This window comes from Periplaneta americana, chromosome 14 (genome assembly GCF_040183065.1).
Source record: "Periplaneta americana isolate PAMFEO1 chromosome 14, P.americana_PAMFEO1_priV1, whole genome shotgun sequence".
Taxonomy (NCBI): domain Eukaryota; kingdom Metazoa; phylum Arthropoda; class Insecta; order Blattodea; family Blattidae; genus Periplaneta; species Periplaneta americana.
Window position 1 is genome coordinate 147,016,584 of NC_091130.1, and position 21,368 is coordinate 147,037,951.

Sequence of the window (21,368 nt, forward strand, 5' to 3'; positions counted from 1 at the left end):
TAAAACGGTACGAAAGGACGTCTTTCAAACAATCATGGCTGCTTATCGCACAATTTTAACGCTTCCCTAGCATTTGCTTAATTTTATCGCTTTCCTAGCATTTGTTTGTTTTTATCACTACCCTAGCATTTGTTTCTTTGTTTGCCAACTTTCAAACTGCAAATTCTTTATGGTACTATAAAACATGCTTTGCGATCGTCATTTGTTTACAGCATAGACAGTCGACTGAAAATGGCGGCCCCGTTCAAACATTTTGGTGAAGCTAACATTAGTGAAATTGATATTGATATTGATATATTTATTTCTACAACTCTTATTTGGTAATGGGTCGCCACCACATCTCTGTATTCGTGCTCCCCATTACCTTCTAATTACAATAAACTTTCATTGACGTGTGCAGTCATCTTGCTTTACCTTTGTTACCTCTGTTACTATAATACATACTCTCAATTTGTTTTCTAACCTCTCCCCTTACTTCCTATCGTCTAAAATGTCCCTAATTTTGAACTAACTTTTACTAACACTATTTAATCATCCCATTCACTTTCATCACTAATTTACAATCAGTTCTACCTCTCCTCACTTCTATCATCATTCTTATCCCCTATTTCTTCATTAAACAGTGAATCACATATTTATTTTGTTAACTGTTCCCTTTCACCCCGATAAATTTTCCGTTTGCCACTATTTTTGTAAGTAAATTCAACATTCATTTGTAAACTTACATTAAAATACTTGCTGTCTTCCTACCATTTCAATTTCTCTGATTGTACGCTAACTTAGTCGACACTCCAATATTAGTAACATTTCACTACCAATTACTATTAGCAAACACTACATTAGTGAAATAGAATTTTAGTAAGTCAATTAATATTTTATAGTATTAGAGTACTTTATTTCTTCTAATTAAACTGCAAAACAAAGCCACACACAAATCGATTTTAACTCGTCAGACCAAAATGATGTTTCGACATGACATAATGTAAGAACTATATTTTCAGATGACAGTGAACCTGCCCTCCTGGTCTCCATTCGCATCATCCATTTGACGATTTTCTTCACAGCTGTGGTGATACTGGCATCCTACAGCGCTTCTCTTTTGTCTCACATTATGACGAGTACTCCAGTGTTGCCCTTCTACACCTTCGAAGAGTTTCTGCAAGATGGTTCATACACGCTGGCAGTATTAGCGAATAGCGCGCACCTAACATACTTCAAAGTAAGTGTGTTCAGATGGCGTGAGGTACAAGTTCTATTCTTAACAATGATTGCAATGAAATGAAAGTAAAATTAGTCTGATTCTTTTGGGAAGATGAAGTTAAATCGCCACAAAAAATTGTATCAGTAATGATACAAAAGTTATTTTAGTTCAAATATGTTTTACGCGGAGTTTTGTGTCATTGTTTTTACGAACAAAAGAAGTGAGAGTGTCTCTTAGCAACGACTGAATACACAAAACGCTGCTTACTGCAAGTTGACGAGCTAAATATGTGTTGAGGCTTGCAAAATTTGAAAGGGCAGCATCAGTTCAACGTTTAACCATAACTATGATACAATATAATACAATATAAAATTGTTTGTTTATTCAGTCATATGACAAATCAATATTACTAAAACTAATGACACTTATTCATATATGTAGTCATTATGTTCTGTACAATGCAGAACGTTTTTGCCCTTCGGGCATCATCATCTCGGTCAATAATAATAATAATAATAATAATAATAATAATAATAATAATAATAATAATAATAATAATAATAATAATAATAACTTTCTAGGACTGATGGCCGACTATTTACAAAGAGTATAATTAGTAAAATATTGTTGCTATTTAAAGAAAGAATTCTTGACATGAATGAATGAATGAATGAATGAATGAGTGAATGAATCAATCGATCAATCAATCAACCAATCGACCAATCAATCAATCAAATCAATTAAAATAAAAAATAAATAAATCAATAAGTAATCAAAATCAATCTCAATCAATCAGAATAAATCAAAACATCAATATGAATAAATCAAAACATCAATATGAATAAATCAAAACATCAATATGAATAAATCAAAACATCAATCAGAATCAATCAATAAATCAATCAGAATCAATCAATCAATAAATCAATCAGAATCAATCAATTTTTTTGGTTATTTTACGACGCTGTATCAACATCTTAGGTTATTTAGCGTCTGAATGAAATGAAGGTGATAATGGCGGTGAAATGAGTCCGGGGTCCAGCACCGAAAGTTACCCAGCATTTGCTCGTATTGGGTTGAGGGGAAAACCCCGGAAAAAACCTCAACCAGGTAACTTGCCCCGACCGGGATTAGAACCCGGACCACCTGGTTTCGCGGCCAGACGCACTGACCGTTACTCCACAGGTGTGGACGAATCAATCAATAAATCAATCAGAATCAATCAATAAAGCAATCAGAATAAATCAATCATGAATTTCATGTTTTAAACGTGTGGGAGTTCACCGCCCAAGTCGAACCTTTGAGACAAGATCTACACATATCAGTATTATGAAGTTTAAAATGAGGAACATCACTACATGTTCATAGTTTTCATAATTTTATGTATCATTGCAATGCAATCATAATTTTAATTTTAAGCAACATAAATCTGTACATTATTTTATACATGTTAATTTTTAAACAGTTCATTTCATTAAATTATCATTGTATTTTACTACAGAGACTCATAATGAGATATTATACACAGAGCCTGGTGATGCCCGAAGGGCGAAAACGTTCGTAATCTGCATTGCACAGAAATTAATGACTACATATATGAATAAGTGTCATTAGTTTTAGTAATATTGATTTGTCATATGACTGAATAAACAAACAATTTTATATTGTATTATATTGTATTATAACATTGACAGTCTGAATCATCACAATATGCTTTCTAAGTTAATAACTATGATGCTGGGAAAGCTGCAATTCGATGGGTTATGGTACCACACGTCTGAAGAAAGTGGGTCTGTTAACATAACATATACACTTGTATAGGATTCCCATACTTTCCGTAAAATACGGAAACTTGCGTTTTCCCGCTACTTTGTTCCGTTGTCCCCAAAGAGGACTTCATGACATGTTTATCCCGTATTTAAAAATTGGAGACTTAAAACATAAAACGTGTAATATCAATTCGTATTTCATTATAAATATTAGTCTTCATCACTTATGACGGCATTGGAATTGGCAACATTGGAGATGATACTGAATTATTATCACTTACACGTTGTACATGCCTCACTTATTTTGACTTACTCTTCACATTTTGGAAAGAGTTCTTGAGATGTTACATCACACATGGCAGAAATATGTGTTGTGTACACAATGGTGGCACCCACTGTCTAATGCAGACAAAACTCCCATCCTTCTATAGAGACATTATTATGACGTGATGCGAGAAAACGGTGGGTTACTGGCGGCCACCTCCCTGCGCTGTCTGTGATGCGCGGGCTGTTAGAGGTGCGGCGTAGTAGATCCTCAGTCGCCATATGGCATTCGCTGTAGTCACAAGTCGTGTTACAAAAGTCTTGATTCTTTAAGTATACAAAGTTAGTATTTAAAGTTTAGTGATTATTCTGTAGTTAGGTAATGCCTACCAACAAATTGTCATTGCGTGAACGTTTGTATATATGTACAATATGTACATAAAAGTCAGAAGGTTGTGTGCGAAAACAAAACGTAAATTTCGAATAAAGTTTCCAAAAAGACCTGCCGAAACATTGAGAAGACTCGTCAAAAGATTTTAAGAAATAGGCCCAGTGAACAATCGAAACAAACAGAAAACGTAGTGTTCTTACAGAAGAAAAACTGTGTGAGATGGTGAGAGATCGGGGCCATTTTCAGCAACGACTGTGAGCATTAGAGGTGAAGAACGATCGAGAAAGCAAGACTAACAGCGCCCGCAAAGCCGAAAACCCGCACGACAAGGTTGCATACGTCGCGTCGTTGACGTAAAGACTGCTTGTGAGTGTTTCGAGACGTCGAGATTGATCACTCCCGAAGTCCCGAACGTCAAGCAGCCTTGAAATGCCACAGTTGTTTATACCTGACTGAACTTTTATGTACTTTGGCAACTGTTATATATGTATAAACAATCAAGTAGCCTAACTGAAGCGACATCTCTGCCTTTCAGTGTATAATAATCCGTTCCCCATTCTTTATTTAATTACTAGGCCCTTATAGGAATTTTCTTTTCATATGTTTGAGATCAAGTGTGCAATGTCAAGTAAAAAGAGATTAACGTTATGTTTTATGTTTCTTAGAAGTGCAAATTCATTTGAGAATTGTTTTCTATTTATATAACCCTAGATATCATATAATAGAACCAGAACTTTCTGATAACTAAGATACTGTTCTGTTTTGTCTTTTGTCTCATTTAAACATTTATAATGTCATTTATCTCAATGATGTTTGTTATTCAAAGTTACGAAATCTTTCCACGCCGACCAAATGCTATTTCGAGAATGATGAGCGAGACTCGAAAGACAAATGCAGCGAACACAGCGAGCGAGAGCGGCAGTTACTTTTCTTCATCTCTAGTGAGTATGGTAAGTCCAAATTATTGAACATATTTTATTGTTAGTACTGTTATGTATTGCAGGAGTGCTGGAGAAATGGTTACTCGCTCACCAGAAACCACGCTAGCAGTGGGCCACGATTCACCCGCCGTTTTCTCGCATTCACGTCATAATATTGTCTCTATAAAATGTGTTTACAGATAACTGAAAAATAATTAACAGTTTCCATATTACAGCGTTTTTATTCTATATCTTCTCAAATGGATCACCCTGTACTTTCTTCAAAATTTATAATTGAAAATTTACGTAAGAATGTTCAGAATTGTATGATTGAAGAGTTTGAAATCCAGCTCGAAGCGAAATTCAATAAAGGATGTCCATTCTTACACACAATGAATTAAATCGTAGTGCATATTACTCGAAAACTGTACACTGCTTTTGTCAACATTACCTGTGCGTGATTAATATTTACACCCACTGTCTAGAATAACACGAGCATTTGATTAGTTCAGAATTGTTTCAGCACTACATCAAGTAGGTATATAAGTGTAATGCTATAAATCTTTTCTGATCACATTACAAATGGAAGTTTTCGTCTTGAAATTCGTCGTAACAAAGAAAAACATTTATTTTTTTGCAGAAGTCCAACAATCCTGTACTGAAGAAGATATATCACAAACTGATAGCACCACATGAGTCCTCTCTTCCACCACATTATATACCATTAATTGCAAACGTCTGTGTTTATCCAAAGTACGCCATTAGGATGATTGATAAGGTTGTGTTAGAACAATCTGCCAAGCTGAACTGCAGCCTGACCAAAGTACATGGTACTTCCATGAAATCAACATGGTCATTTATAATACGGAAAAGAGACCCATATACAGGAATATTAATACACACGTAAGTGATTATCAATATCATATTATTATTGTTATTATTATTATTATTATTATTATTATTATTAATATTATTATTATTACTTACTTACTTATTTACTTACTTACAAATGGCTTTTAAGGAACCCGAAGGTTCATTGCCGCCCTCACATAAGCCCGCCATCAGTCCCTATCCTGAGCAAGATTAATCCAGTCTCTATTATCATATCGCACCTCTCTCAAATCCATTTTAATATTATCTTCCCATCTACATCTCGGCCTCCCCAAAAGTCTTTTTTCCTTCGGCCTCCCAACTAACACTCTATATGCATTTCTGGATTCGCCCATACGTGCTACATGCCCTGCCCATCTCAAACGTCTGGATTTAATGTTCCTAATTATGTCAGGTGAAGAATACAATGCATGCAGTTCTGTGTTGTGTAACTTTCTCCATTCTCCTGTAACTTCATCCCTCTTAGCCCCAAATATTTTCCTAAGCATCTTATTCTCAAACACCCTTAATCTCTGTTCCTCTTTCAGAGTGAGAGTCCAAGTTTCACAACCATACAGAACAACCGGTAATATAACTGTTTTATAAATTCCAACTCTCAGATTTTTTGACAGCAGACTAGATGATAAAAGCTTCTCAAACGAATAATAACAGGCATTTCCCATATTTATTCTGCGTTTACTTTCCTCCCGAGTGTCATTTATATTTGTTACTGTTGCTCCAAGATATTTGAGTTTTTCCACCTCTTCGAAGGATAAATCTCCAATTTTTATATTTCCATTTCGTACAATATTCTGATCACGAGACATAATCATATACTTTGTCTTTTCGGGATTTACTTCCAAACCTATCGCTTTACTTGCTTCAAGTAAAATTTATTATTATTATTATTATTATTATTATTATTATTATTATTATTATTATTATTATTATTATTATTATATCCAGTGTTCTGCCCAAGAGAAGATCTTTCACTGCAAATTCAACATTCTCCAGTCTTTCCCATTTTCTGACTTCCTCTGTCTCCTGATATATCTTAATGTCGTCTATCATCTGATATCATCTTCTGCCCCGAACTCTTCTCCCGTTGACCATTCCTTCCAGTGCATCCTTCAGAAGGCAATTTCTTCTCAACCAGTGACCCAACTAATTCCTTTTTCTCTTCCTGATCAGTTTCAGCATGATTCTTTCTTCACCTACTCTTTCCAAAACAGCTTCGTTTCTTATTCTGTCTGTCCACTTCACACGCTCCATTCTTCTCCATATCCACATTTCAAATGCTTCTAGTCGCTTCTCTTCGCTCCGTCGTAATGTCCATGTTTCTGCTCCATACAAGGCCACACTCCACACAAAGCAATTCACTAGTCTCTTCCTTAGTTCTTTTTTCAGAAGTCCGCAGAAGATGCTCCTTTTCTATTTAAAGCTTCCTTTGCCATTGCTATCCTCCTTTTGACTTCTTGGCAGCAGCTCATGTTACTGCTTATAGTACACCCCAAGTATTTGAAACTGTTCACTTGCCCTATTGTTTCACTTCGTCTTATTTGCATTCATATTCATCCCATACTGCTCAGAGATGTAATTTAGCTCAGTAGCATATCCCTTAGTATCATCTCTTCTGCTAACACCATATCATCAGCACATCCTATACACTTTAGTTTTCTTCCGAATTCCTATATTCATTTCTGTACATTTTTACTTGTTCTAGGTACATTTATTTCTATCAGTAGTGTACAATATCATAAACGTTTTTATGCTCGACCATGCCCAAATGTAGTAATTATACACCTGGTAGTAGCCCTTTAATGCACCTCATTAACGTACACCTGTTCATTATAGTTCAGTTGTTCAGCCAATGAGAAATCACCATTGTACCATTATAAAACCGCAAGTAGATATCGATTATTCTCGGATATGCAATCGAAAGACAATTAGCGAAATGTCACGGAGGCTGGAAATCCAATACTGTCGCAGAAGGTTATGTTCTGTTACTATAATAATTAGCGTTAATTGTAAATAATATTCAAATAAATTCAATTTGTCATCTCGTTTTTCAATTCTAAATCAATTTCCAGGTTATATCAATATTAATGTCCATGTTATTCTCTAGATTATATCAAGGTCAATGACATTCGTCCCACGGAAAAAATCAATACTTTCGCGTCTGCGCATATCTCACAATTTAGAAGGTCAGTTCCGCTCTTCACTTCGATAACCATAAGATGAATACTTATGAATAATTTCAAGTTAGAAATGTGGTCGAGCATAAAAAGTCGCATGAAACTTGCCTATAATGGTAATTAAGATGCTCGTATGAAAATTATGAAACTCGCTTGCGCTCGTTTCATAAACAAACGTACTCGCGTCTTAATTACTACCATTATAGGCTCTTTGCATAATGTAGTACATATAAACTGAAATTATAGGCTATATTGTATTAGTTTAGGAGTAAGGAACCTGTTGTAGAGTGGCCATGTAGCGTGTCATTTATTGTGATTGTGAACAGAGTCTGTATTGAAGGGCACGTGTCATGTATTTTTTTTATTTTAGTAGGTTATTTTACGACGCTTTATCAACATCTTAGGCTATTTAGCGTCTAAATAAGATGAAGGTGATAATGCCGGTGAAATGAGTCCGGGGTCCAGCACCGAAAGTTACCCAACATTTGCTCATACTGGGTTGAGGGAAAACCCGGAAGAAACCTCAACCAGGTAACTTCCCCCGACCGGTAATCGAACCCGGGCCACCTGGTTTCGCGACCAGACGCGCCAACAGTTACTCCATAAGTGTGGACACGTGTCTTATGTATATCCCGTGCACACTTATACTCATTCCAATGTTGTGAGACTAAGAGCCGATTGTATAAACCATTTAATCTTAGATCAGAGGTTGATCCTCGTTCTAGCTGAACTTGGAATTTTGTGTTGTATAAAGTCTAATCTGAGATTAATTTGTCTTAAACTAAAGTCAAGTTTGACTGAAGAAATTTCTCCGATTAAGTTAGATGATCCAAGTTCAGTTATTTCTTTTCTGTTTGAAATATACGAGTGGCAGACTGTGCAAAAAGAATAACCATTATTATTAATATTAATAGATATGGTATATATATGTTTTCAATTTCTTGCCTTCATAAACAAACATTCTTATATTTTATAAGGCTCTATCATGTTCAGCAGTATCAAATAACATAACCTATAATTATATTATGTTTATAACAACCATTAATTATTAATGGATATGATAGGTACATTCATAAATTTTCAAATTAACTGTATTACGAAACGAAAATTGTCGTTTTATAAAGCTTTATTATGTTTAGCAGTATCAAACACCATAACATGATAACAATTTGGAAAACGGTCAATCTTCTTATTGTCCGCCATTATTTACAATGCACAAAACAAACCAGTGTCTCCAACAGAGTGTACGGAAAGTCGCCAAAAAGTAGTTGGAAAGTCGCTAGATTTCTCATTATCGACAAAGAAAGATTAAATTTTGTCACTATGGGGTGCTAAAATGGTCGCTAAATCTCTATTTAAGCAATATAAAAGTTAAAAGAAATTGTCGTTGAAAAAGAGTTAAAGTCGCTACATTTTCAACACTGAACAAACCTGTACAACATGGCCTGCGCATCACATACTTCACCTGTTTATGCGATGTTGCCAAATCCTTTTCACGTGAACTTAGATTGCATTTGAACCTAGGTAATTTTATCGCGGAAAAGTTTTATACAATAGAAGAAGTATCTGAACTCGGTTCACTTTCCGATCTTCGATCAAAGTTGATCTTTAGTCAGGGAGTTTTATACAATTGGGCCTCAGAAAACGGATTTTGCTCATAACCGAGCACTCGGTGGGCCCGCGCGTCTGGGTAGCTGCACTGTGCACTGCCAATTTCACTCTACTTTCGCTAGTGTGGAAAGATAAAATGTATGCACTATGTATTAAAATCTAGGCTACACTTCTCAATGTTAAAGCAGTGCATACACATGTGCCGTCATTTTTATAAAGGTTTCTCATTTCAGGTTGCATAACATGTTAAGGAGTGGCATTCTGCAAGCCCTGGAAAAGAGGACTTTGCCATCTGAGAATTTAGACACGCAAGAGGAAATACGCAGCGTCACTATTATCCAAGTTGCGCCGATTCTTGTCGCATTAATCGCCGGGCTTTCACTTTCTATTTTATTGCTGATTATTGCGAAAGGAATACAATCAGTGAAAAGTATGCATTGGAGTATAGACATCGAATGAATTGCAAAACGATTTTATTTCGTTTTTTTTTTTAAACTTCTCAGGAACCCTGGATAATAATAATCGGACTAAGCATTTTTTTTTTTGTGAACTGTCAGTAAATTTCTCATTGTTATGCATTTATTTAATTGCTATGTTATACTCGTAGATTGAATTATGTACTACTCTGATTACTTATCAATTTTAGGTGAATAAAATCACGTGTTCGTTTAATGTTATGCCCCTTATTATCCTTTTGAACATTAAACGTTTATGTTCGAGGTGTAAAGGGGAAAAATTGTAACGTTCTGACGTCACTCGTGTCACCATGGAAACAGAAGAGTAAAAGGTGTTTTCGTTGCGGTCCGTCTTGCTCCATTCTATATTGTGCCTCGATATTTTCCACACAATAGTAATGGAAATATTAAGTAGCCTATATGTGTTACGTAGTCTATAATAGATGAATATGAAGTAAAACACGCTATAGTGTTAAAGAGCGTGCATATTGTAGCCTCGCCTAGTAGTCTTTACTGAGTGATGCTGAGATATTTTTCTTAATACAATTTCTCAAATAATGACTTCACTTGAGGACGGAATGCACCGATGGCTCCAATCCTTGAAGAAGAAGAAGAAGAAGAAGAAGAAGAAGAAGAAGAAGAAGAAGAAGAAGAAGGAGAAGGAGAAGGAGAAGGAGAAGGAGAAGGAGAAGGAGAAGAAGAAGAAGGAGGTGAGGATTTATTTATTTGTTTATTTATTTAGATTGATTGTGATTGAGATAATTTTGATTGATTGGTTGTTGATATTTATTGATTGATTGATTGGATTGATTGGTTGATTTATTTATTTATTTATTTATTTATTTATTCATTTATTGATTCTGATTGATTTATTGATTGATTTTGATTGATTTATTGATTGGTTCTGATTGATTTATTGATTCATTCTGATTGATTTATTGATTGATTCTGATTTATTTATTTATTTATTTATTTATTTATTTATTTATTTATTTATTTATTTATTTATTTATTTATTTATTTATTCATTTATTCTGATTGGTTTATTGATTGATTCTGATTTATTTATTTATTTATTTATTTATTTATTATGATTTATTTATTGATTTTTAATTTATTGATTGATTTATTGATTGATTCTGATTTATTTATTGATTCATTCTGATTGATTTATTGATTGATTCTGATTTATTTATTTATTTATTTATTTATTTATTTATTTATTTATTTATTTATTTATTTATTTATTTATTTATTTATTTATTTATTTATTTATTTATTCATTTATTCTGATTGGTTTATTGATTGATTCTGATTTATTTATTTATTTATTTATTATGATTTATTTATTGATTTTTAATTTATTGATTGATTTATTGATTGATTCTGATTTATTTATTTATTTATTTATTTATTCTGATTGATTTATTGATTGATTCTGATTGATTTATTGATTGATTCCGATTTATTTATTTATTTATTTATTTATTTATTTATTTATTTATTCTGATTGATTTATTGAATGATTCTGATTGATTTTTTATTGATTCTAATTGATTGATTTATTTATTTATTTATTCTGATTGATTTATTGGTTGATTCTGATTGATTTATTGATTGATTCTGATTGATTTATTGATTGATTCTGATTGTTTTATTCTGATTGATTGAGATTGATTTTGCTTGATTGATTTTGATTAATTATTGATTTAATTATTTTTTATTTTAATTGATTTATTGATTTGATTCATTCATTCAGGTCAAGAATTCTTTCTATAAATAGCAACAATATTTTACTAATTATACTCTTTGTAAATAGTCAGCAACCAGTCCTAGAGAATTATTATTATTATTATTATTATCATTATTATTATTATTATTATTATTATTATTATTATTATTATTATTATTATTATTGAGCGAGATGGCTTAAGCGTTCCGCACGGGACTCGCATTCGGGAGGTCCGCAGTTCAAATCCCCGGACCGACCAACCTGACTGTGTAATAAGAAATTAAAAAGAAAAAATAAAATAATTCAAATGTAAACGAAAAGAGGAATGAGGACATGAAAAAGAAGGAGAACACCAGAAATAAAGTGTCCACTAACTTGCATTATTAATTTCTTTAATCACGCTAATAGCTACAATCGATAGAAACAACTCAGCACCATGGCAACAAGCATAACAAGATAATATTACGTTTTTGTAATTACGTACACTTGGGAGCCTCATGGTTCACTTCAATTTATCGGCGTCTCTGTATTTATTCTATTGAAGTGAGGCGCCGTCCGTTTGAGAACTGTTTTTAGGTTTCAGAATTATATTTCTCGAACTTATTAGTAATGATGTTTCAATATGCTATTTCTGACATATTTCTTCCGAAAAAAACCATATTATACGAGTAGATACGATGCCTCTACTTTTAGATCTTGAATATTACTAAGGGTAGTGAGAATTCTGAACTTTGAAGTACCTACATGGGCTATTCCATCTCAAATCGACCGAAATATAGAGAAAATTGACCTTGCAATTTTTAAATAGAATGAAACTTTTTCTGTCCGTTGACAACTGTGATACAATGCTTTGTGCAAAGTTTGAGGTATCAGAACTTCATAGTGTTTAAATTTAAAATATTTAAATTTATCGTATTTTCATAAAATTATCAAATTTAAACTGTTGTGGCTCCGAAACCCAATCACCCAATGATCAAAATCATGGTTTATTTTGATGCTAAGAAATTATAGTTTATATTGACATGTAAACAGTTTTCCATACTTTTTATGGAAATGGAGAAATTTAGATTTTTCTTAATTAAGACGCCTTTGCGCACGAAAAAATATTTTTAAAATATATGGTTAGATTCCGCATTGAAAGTACAAATGAATACATATTATTTACTGCTGCACCGTTGATAAGAAAGTATTGAAAATATCAAATAAAGAAAATAGTACGCGCGTGAACTAACCAGCTGAGTGTAGGTAGTCGAGACAAGCAAGGCCAGGAGACAAACACGTGATGTGTCGTCTAGCAGTAATGGCTGGACTAGCTTTATCACAAGTTTTCATAAACACAGGAGTAAAATGACGCCCAATGCTCGGATATATCTTCAGCTCTCGGTCAGTGTGTGGGGTACTGCGCCGTTCAAGTCTAGGCGTGTGAAAATAATTTATTTAATACCCTCGAAACTTATTGCCGATCCATTAAGCAAACAATCCTGAATCCCTCTTAATAATGCAAGGTTTTTTCTCAATATTTTTTACATTTTTACAAATGGGCAAAAAGCCTAAAAGTAAGTAAAATCAGATTATCTGTCTCTCTGTATACAATAAAAATAAGTATTACTTCTTATCGTAACCTACTAAATATCAGCTTCAAAATGAGCTCCCGTTCAATGTTTGCAGTAAATGGTTCCAGAGGTCTGAGCGCTGAAAGAGGCTTGTTTTTATAAAATACGCTAAATTTGTCGCTAAATAGTACGAAAACCGTTTGACTTTCAATAATATATTTTTGAAAATGCACTCTCCTCAGCACCTTGTGTAAACAGGAAAAAAATTAGAGTATTAAAAAAATGCGAGGTTTTTTGCTGATCGATTTCATATGGAATAGCCCATATATACTTATCGTTAGAGATAGCACCGGCGGCTGAGTTTTCAGACATAATGTTATGAGAGAGAGGATGAAGTTATTCTTAACAGTTTAATTCCGCTAAGTACTATTTTACGTCTTTCATAATATTTGTTGTACTAGAATGCATAACACACTGTTTGCAGGTACCGTAGAAAACATTTTGTTGTGTTAAAATGTATGATAGAATCAGTGAGGTAGCTATTCCATTGGAAAATTGTTTCACATCTTTAGTAGATGTTTTCCGTCACGAAATAGTCAAATTTATGTAGCTGTGAAACTGAGTTATAAAAAAGAGAGAGTTAGTCCAGTTAATTTAAGGCGTAAAAAAAGTCTATCTTTCTCAAATTATGTCTGCACATAACTGGTAAGAATATTCATCAACTGAAGTTATTATACTAAACTAATAGTACATTATGCAACGAGCCTATAATGGTAGTAATTAAGACGCGAGTATGTTTATGAAACGAGCGCAAGCGAGTTTCATAATTTTCATTCGAGCGTCTTAATTACCATTATAGGCAAGTTTCATACTACTTTTTATGCTCGACCATATTTCTAACTTGAAATTATTTATAAGTATTCATATTATTCTTATCTGACTGGGGAGCGGAAGTGACCTTGTGCAATATCTCGTAAATTGTGAGATGTACGCAGACGCGAAAGTATTGATTTTTTCCGAGGAACAAATGTCATTGACCTTGATATAATCTAGAGAGTAAAATGAACATTAATCTTGATATTACCTGGAAATTGATTTAGACATTGAAAAACGAGATGACAAATTGAATTTATTTGAATATTATTTACAATTAACGCTAATTATTAATAGTAGCAGAACATAACCTTCTGCAACAGTATTGGATTTCCAGCCTCCGTGACGTTTCGCTAGTTGTCTTTCGTTTGCATATCCGAAAATAATCGATACTTGCGCTTTCATATTGCTTTCTGATTGGTGGAAAACCTGAACTTTAATGAATAGGTGTACTTTAATGAGGTCCATTAAAGAGCTGCTACCAGGTGTATAATTACTACATTTCGGCATGGTCGAGCATAAAATATTTTATGGACACACCAGAAAAAAAAAAAAAGTAGAGCTTGAAAGATCTTTAAGAAGATGGACAAACGATGGCACAGACCTCAGATGATGGCGATAATGGTATATACCAGATAAACCATAGGCTAAGTAATGTCATTAATTTCAGAGGGTTATTCTTTGAGATATTTAATAATTTTATTAGTTTTTCTTCTTTTTCGAGAAAAAAAAAATTTTATATGAAACATTTCATAGCGTGTTTTCGGAAAGCTACTGAATTAATTTCCAATATGCTGAAAAAGAACTAAGGAAGAGACTAGTGATGTGCTTTGTATGGAGTGTGGCATTGTATGGTGCAGCGGCGAAGTGAAGAGAAGCGAATAGAAGCATTTGAAATGTGGATATGGAGAAGAATGGAACGTGTGAAGTGGACGCGTGAAATGAAGCTGTGTTGGAAAGAATGGGTGAAGAAAGTATGATGCTGAAACTGGTCAAGAAGAGGAAAAGGAATTGGTTGGGTCACTGGCTGTGAAGAAACTGCTTACTGAAGGATGCAATGGAAGAAATGGTGAACGGGAGAAAAGTTCGGGGTAGAAGAAGATATCAGATCATAGACGATATTAAGATATATGGATCATATGAGGAAACCAAAAGGAAGGCTGAAAATAGGAAAGATTGGAGAAAGCTGGGTTTACGGTGAAAGACATGCCCTTGGGCAGAACACTAAATGAAAATGAAATGCTCAGTCAATTTAAGAGAGCAGAATATTATGATAATAAATGATCCAAAGAATTTTAGTTTGGTCCTTTAAATGTGTAGAAATGTAACATTGTAAAATGCCTTAGCAAAACGAAAAGTTTCATTTGTTGGGATCAAATTTCTGCACAATTAAAGGATAAAACTAAAATTCTTTCACTCATATATCTGCAGTGCTTGGGAAAAGTGACACAAGTCAGTTTCCACAAACCTTTATTGATAATTTATTGATAACGTACGGAACATCTGCTCGCTTGGAAAAAAAAATACATAAGTATTTCTCCCATTACAATAATTCATACAGAAAAAAATAAATCCACATAAACCACTGTAAGTTGTCAATAAATTATCAAAAAAGGTTTGTGGAAACTGACTTATGTCACTTTTCTCAAGCACTGCAGATATCATAATACACTGCTCTCTTAAATCGACTGAGCATATTGGAAATTAAATCAATCCCTTTCCCAAAACATAATATGAAATGTTTCATATAAAACAATTTTTATCTCGAAAAAGAAGCAAAAACGAGCAAAATTGTATTAAACGTTTTGTTTGAAACATCCCAAAGAATAACTCTCGGAAATTAATGGCATTACTTACGATTCATCCTATACAGAATGTTTCAGAAATACTTTGTCAAACCTTGGGGGTATGTTCCTCACACCAAAACAAAAAAAAAAAAGTTCATATAAACATATGTCCGAAAATCTTTAGTTTTTTAGTTATTAATGAAAGAACATAATGAAACATCTGTTAGATATTGTCGGCTTGGTAGCAAGTGTTGCAACTTTAATAAATTCAGACACTCATAACTAAGGAGCGCATTCTTATGTAATTAAAACTTTTTTTGCGTGTGATAAAAAACAATTAACAAAGTTAAACATTCCGAACATGAAGTTTCAAGTTTAAAACCTGAATTTTATTTCACATAAAAACACATATTTTCACAAAAAAATTATGTAAATACATATTTTCAGGAAATTTATTATAAATACATAAATCTTGGAGATTTTTTACTTCAATAATTTTTTTACAAGAACTTTTAAATATTTTAAAACTAAATCAATTATATCACTCAGAAGAACGCTACATTTTTAAGAATTCTTGGTTGCTTCGTGTTTTGAAGCGTTAAGTGGTGTATCTATTTTCGTAGTAGTATTCTCAAGTTCTGAGAACTGCTAGGCAGCATATCAGTGTTATTGTTAGAGAATAAATTAACATGACAAGGAGGAGAGATCTTGCAACACGTAATTAGGAATGTTTATTGTTGCTGAAGATGATTTCATTCCACGCTTTGTTTGTGAAACACAACAGATAAGAGCTCGGGTATGAACATTATTTAATTTAAACAAATCTGTCGCCTCTCGCTCATGCCTATCAAGTAAGGCAATATAATTATCTTGTTGTGATTCCTTGTTATCGGGCTTCGTCAATCGATATCCTTCAAGATATACTCAAAGATTTGGCTTTCCTGTTAGCAAATTTAAGCTTTTTGTGTGACACCATAAAAAAACTCAAAACATCCAAAAAGCTGTTGTCTGAAACAGGGAGGTGCGTGCCGTGGAAATTAAACTAGACTTGCTACCAGGTTCAGAAGTACAAGTACTAAGGGACAAATTCCAGAATGTGTTTGGGGAAAAAATGCGTAAAGTTGCTCAAGTATTGGAGGATGTGCCTGTAGGTGAAATTGACGGTGTATGTGTTTGTGACATTCCTCTCTTTAAATATGCATGTCTGACGTCCTGTGATGTGGAAAGATCGTTTTCACAGTATAAGTCGTTGTTCAGAGATAATCGGCATGTATTTGTGATGGAGAATTTGGAGATGGCCTTTGTTGTTCACTGCAATTCTCGGCTAACTACTAGCACTCAAGTGTGGTTGGTGATTACCTAGTAACATTTTTTTTCCAAGCTAAGTAAGGTAGGGTAAACTAGGTAGTTATTGACCAGTATACGGTGATTGACTGCTTCCTTTTTTCAAGTATATTGTGAATAAACCACGATCGTGATTTCACTTTTTGCTGCATATACCTCTAGTAGCAACCCTTATTTGAGGTTAGTTGTCGCTGTTCATCCCACTGAGTTAGTGTCTGTTGTCTGAGAGGACTGAAATCGATTGGAAATGCAACTGAACCTAAACAAGTGTAAGTAACTAGAGAAATTGCTAAGAATAATGCATCCAATAATTTATTTATTCTGCAAAGGATACATAAATTCTGGTGCTCGTTTTTACACTCACAGTGTGAGAAAAGGTATAAGGTTTCCGTCCACAGAATATTATTTTGTTAAAGTTTTTATATGACATAAAAATGCCCCGTGGTCAATCACTATAAAGTGAATGGCCGCAAACTACAGTGATTGGTCGTTCATAAATTATTTGTTAGAATAATGACCAATTTGCTCCAATTCTATATATGTTATCGGTTAAATGATGGGGATTTTTACAGGACTGATACTATATTATAATGCCTAAGCCAGGTAAAGTGCATTATACAGGGGAAGCTTTACGAAACGCTACAGAACCTGTCCACAGTGGATTTGATTTAAATGAAGCTGCCAAGAAGTTTGGTGTCCTAAAAGCAACCTTAGCGTCCAGAAGCAAATATCCCGTTGAAGGAAAAGTGTTCTTTGGTCCTCGTCCAGTGCTGGGTGAAGCCATTTGTAATAACATCAGAGAAATGACACACACTTGCTTCTGATAAGGCACAAAAGAGAAAAATGGAAGAAGAGGCAAGAGAAGGAAGGAAGCGAATAAGAAATGAAAGAAAAGGCAGCGAGAAGAGTTCTTTTCTTATTTTTTTAACTTGGTTATTTAACGACACTGTATCAACTATGAGGTTATTTAGCATCGATGGGATTGATGGTAGCGAGATGGTATTTGGCGAGATGAGGCCGAGGATTCGTCATAGATTACCTGAAATTTGCCTTACGGTTGGGCAAAACCTCGGAAAAACCCAACCAGGTAATCAGCCCGAGCGGGAATTGAACCCGCGCCCGAACGAAACTTCGGATCGGCAGACAAACACCTTTGCCGACAGAGCTACGCCGGTGGCGAATAGTTCTTAATGAGAAAGATCAGAAGAAGAGAAACGAAACAGACAAGAAAAAAGTGAAAATTGTGAAAATGTGTTGTTCAATCACTAATAAATGAGTATTCAATAACTGTGCAGTAGACGGTCAATCACTAATAAGCGTGTGGTCAATAACTGTGCAGTAGACGGTCAATAACTGTAAAAGTGGACTTGTTGTGTTTACTTAATTTATCTTTGCATTAAAATTTTATTTTTTCTTTTGTTTATTGATTTTGATTTGTTTCTGAATCTTCACTAGACCCAATGCCTTTAAAATTCTCTCAATAAGTTACCACTGTTTTCCGCTACTTCATTGTTTTATTATTCATTAGCTTAAGCGGTCAATCACTATACAGTTTACCCTATTTTTGTCATATTTAAAACAAAATATTTTTTAATTTTTAGCAAATATTTTCGTACTTTTTAGCATTTAAAAAATAAATATAATTTAAATTTTTAGCACATAAAAATCCGCTCCCTACTCATAACAAATGTTCAAAATGTTCCCCTCTTGCTTCCACACATGCATGCACTCCTTGGCAACACGTAGCCATCTAGGATACAATGAGTGCATCAGCAGACTTGTATCGATAACATCTTTCGATTAATTATTATCGGTTACAAACTTAAGCTAAGTTGTTGGATTGTACCTTGAAACGTGTTGAACGTAAACTTCCATTGTTATGAGTTTCTCAATTGATTGAAGTTGCAACACTTGCTACCAAACTGATAATATCTAACAGATCTTACATTATGTTATTTCATTAATTACTAAAAAACTAAGGATTTTCGGACATATGTTTGTATGAACTTATTTTCTTGTATGAGGAACATGCCCTCAAGGTTTGTCAAAATATTTCTGAAACATCCTGTATATTATGGTGGTGCTGCTAATAATAATTATTATGCCTATTTTGAATCTTGTGTACACTACTTTTAACACTTGAATATAATTAATTGATTAACTGGCGGACTTACTCGTGTTAATTATGTAAGATTTGTGCGGCTTACAGCTGTTTCAGTGCTTCACGCACCATCCTCAGAGCCTACTAGATCACGGCGTCATCTCGAACTTCTCTGCCTGTTATGTGGGTGTGTTTGATTGTTGAAAGGTGTTGAAGAGTGGAGTCAAATAGTGTGTGTGTACTGAAATTGATCTGTGTGTTGAGAATTTGATCGGGGTGTGTTTTAGTGTGTTTGTATATTTCGTATTGTTCTAGTGTGTTGAGTTTTTGGTGCTTGGGTTGTACGTGTAGGATTTCCATGTCCGTATTTATGTTATTGTATGTATGGTTAGCATTGGTTATGTGATCGGCGTATGTAGATGTAGACACAAACAAATAAATACGACCACACAGGTGTATACAAACTCACATGTAATAGTTGCGATTAGTTCTACATAGGACAGACAGGCAGATCATTCCAAACACGCTACAAAGAACACATTAAAGCAATAACCAGAGGACACAATGCATCTACATATGCCGAACACATAACTAATGCTAACCACACATACAATAACATGAATACAGACATGGAAATCCTACACATACAACCCAAGAACCAAAAACTCAACACACTAGAACAATATGAAATATACAGACACACTAAAACACACCCCAATCAAATTCTCAACACATAGATCAATTTTAGTACACACACTATTTGACTCCACTCTTCAACACCTTTCAACAATCAAACACACCCACATAACAGGCAGAGAAATACGAGATGACGCCGAGATCTAGTAGGCTCTGAGGATGGTGCGTGAAGCACTGAAACAGCTGTAAGCCACACATATCTTACATAATTAACACGAGTAAGTCCACTAGTTAATCAATTAATAATAATTATGTTTACATAATCTTGATATGGTCATTAAATAATAAATTCCAAATTAAGTTAGAAGTTTGTCGATGCAAAACGAGCACGCAATTATCATGATAGGCAGCTATTGGACTTGTTCATACAACACACGGAAATGTGGCATCCCTGTTGCAGGTCAGGAGAGTCTTTGAACCTGATAAAGCTGCACGTTGTCCTGCTTATCTTTCTCATCATCTCGTGTAACAGTTCTGAGGACATTCCAATTCATCTATCGGATCGTATACAAATCCTCATTTCTTTGAAAACATATTTTCGGTGCGGATGTATTTTCATTGTTGACTTGCGTGGTTGTCAAGGTAAGAAACACGTTTAAAGTGATTGTCACAGTGATGCACTATAAAAATACAACTTCGGAATATGTATGGTAAGACTTTCCTGTGTTAAATTTCAACGTACCTCGTTTACATGTTTCGACCTATTTATGGGTCATCTTCAGAACTGGTCGTTATTGGTCTTGGCGCCACTTGTTCTGTTTCCTGTGAGGGTGTGTTCCTGTGGTATAGTGTAGAGTCAAAGACTGTGTGTGTTTTGAAGTTGAGTTGTGTGTTGAGAATTTCGTTGGGGTGTGTTTTTGTGTGTCTGTATATTTCATATTGTTCTAGTGTGTTTAGTTTCTGGCTTTTTGGTTGGATGTGCAGTATTTCCATGTCTGTGTTGATGTCTCTGTAGGTGTGGTTGGCATTTATGATGTGTTCTGCATATGTGGAGGTGTTTTGTAATTTTGTTATGGCTGTGATGTGTTCTTTGTAACGTGTTTGAAATGATCTGCCTGTCTGTCCTATGTAGAAGTTGTTGCAGGTGTTATATTTCAGTCTGTATATGCCTGTGTGGTTGTATTTGTTTGTTTGTTTGTGTGTTGAGATGTTTTTTGTAGTGTTATTTGTTCTGTATGCGATGTTGTAATTTAATTCCTTGAAGGAGGTTGCAATTGTATGTGTTTTTTTGTTTTCGTATGTTAGTGTAATGTATTTTTTTTTTGTTCTTGTGTTTGTGTTGTATTCTTATGTTTTTTGTGTTTGTTTTGTTTTACGTATTATGTTGTCTATTATGTTAGGGTTGTATCCGTTTTCTTGTGCTATGTATTTGATTGTGTTAAAAGTTGTGTAATCAAGATGTATAAAAATACAAGTTAAATGAGGTTGGGAAATAACTATTCGTAACTACAAGTTGTGTATATATCAAAATAGAAATAAAATTAATATTTAAAAGAGTGTGAAATGCCTTACAAATTTAAATTTCAGTAATTGTGTCGTAAATGATAAGCACATTCCTCAAATATGGGCTGGCATTCGAGATCCGACATAACTGTAGTGAAGAAAT

At 33.9% G+C, this 21,368-nt stretch overlaps 1 protein-coding gene across 1 annotated transcript; it reads left to right on the plus strand.

Annotated features, from left to right (window-relative positions):
• Nucleotides 1-1,005: 1,005 nt before the first annotated feature.
• On the plus strand, nt 1,006-9,741 carry LOC138712985 (uncharacterized). The gene is made up of 3 exons (XM_069844668.1): nt 1,006-1,219; nt 5,186-5,448; nt 9,455-9,741. The coding sequence occupies exons 1-3, from the start codon at nt 1,112-1,114 to the stop codon at nt 9,678-9,680; spliced, it is 597 nt and encodes a 198-aa protein (XP_069700769.1). The 5' UTR covers nt 1,006-1,111; the 3' UTR covers nt 9,681-9,741.
• The last annotated feature ends 11,627 nt before the right edge of the window (nt 9,742-21,368 follow it).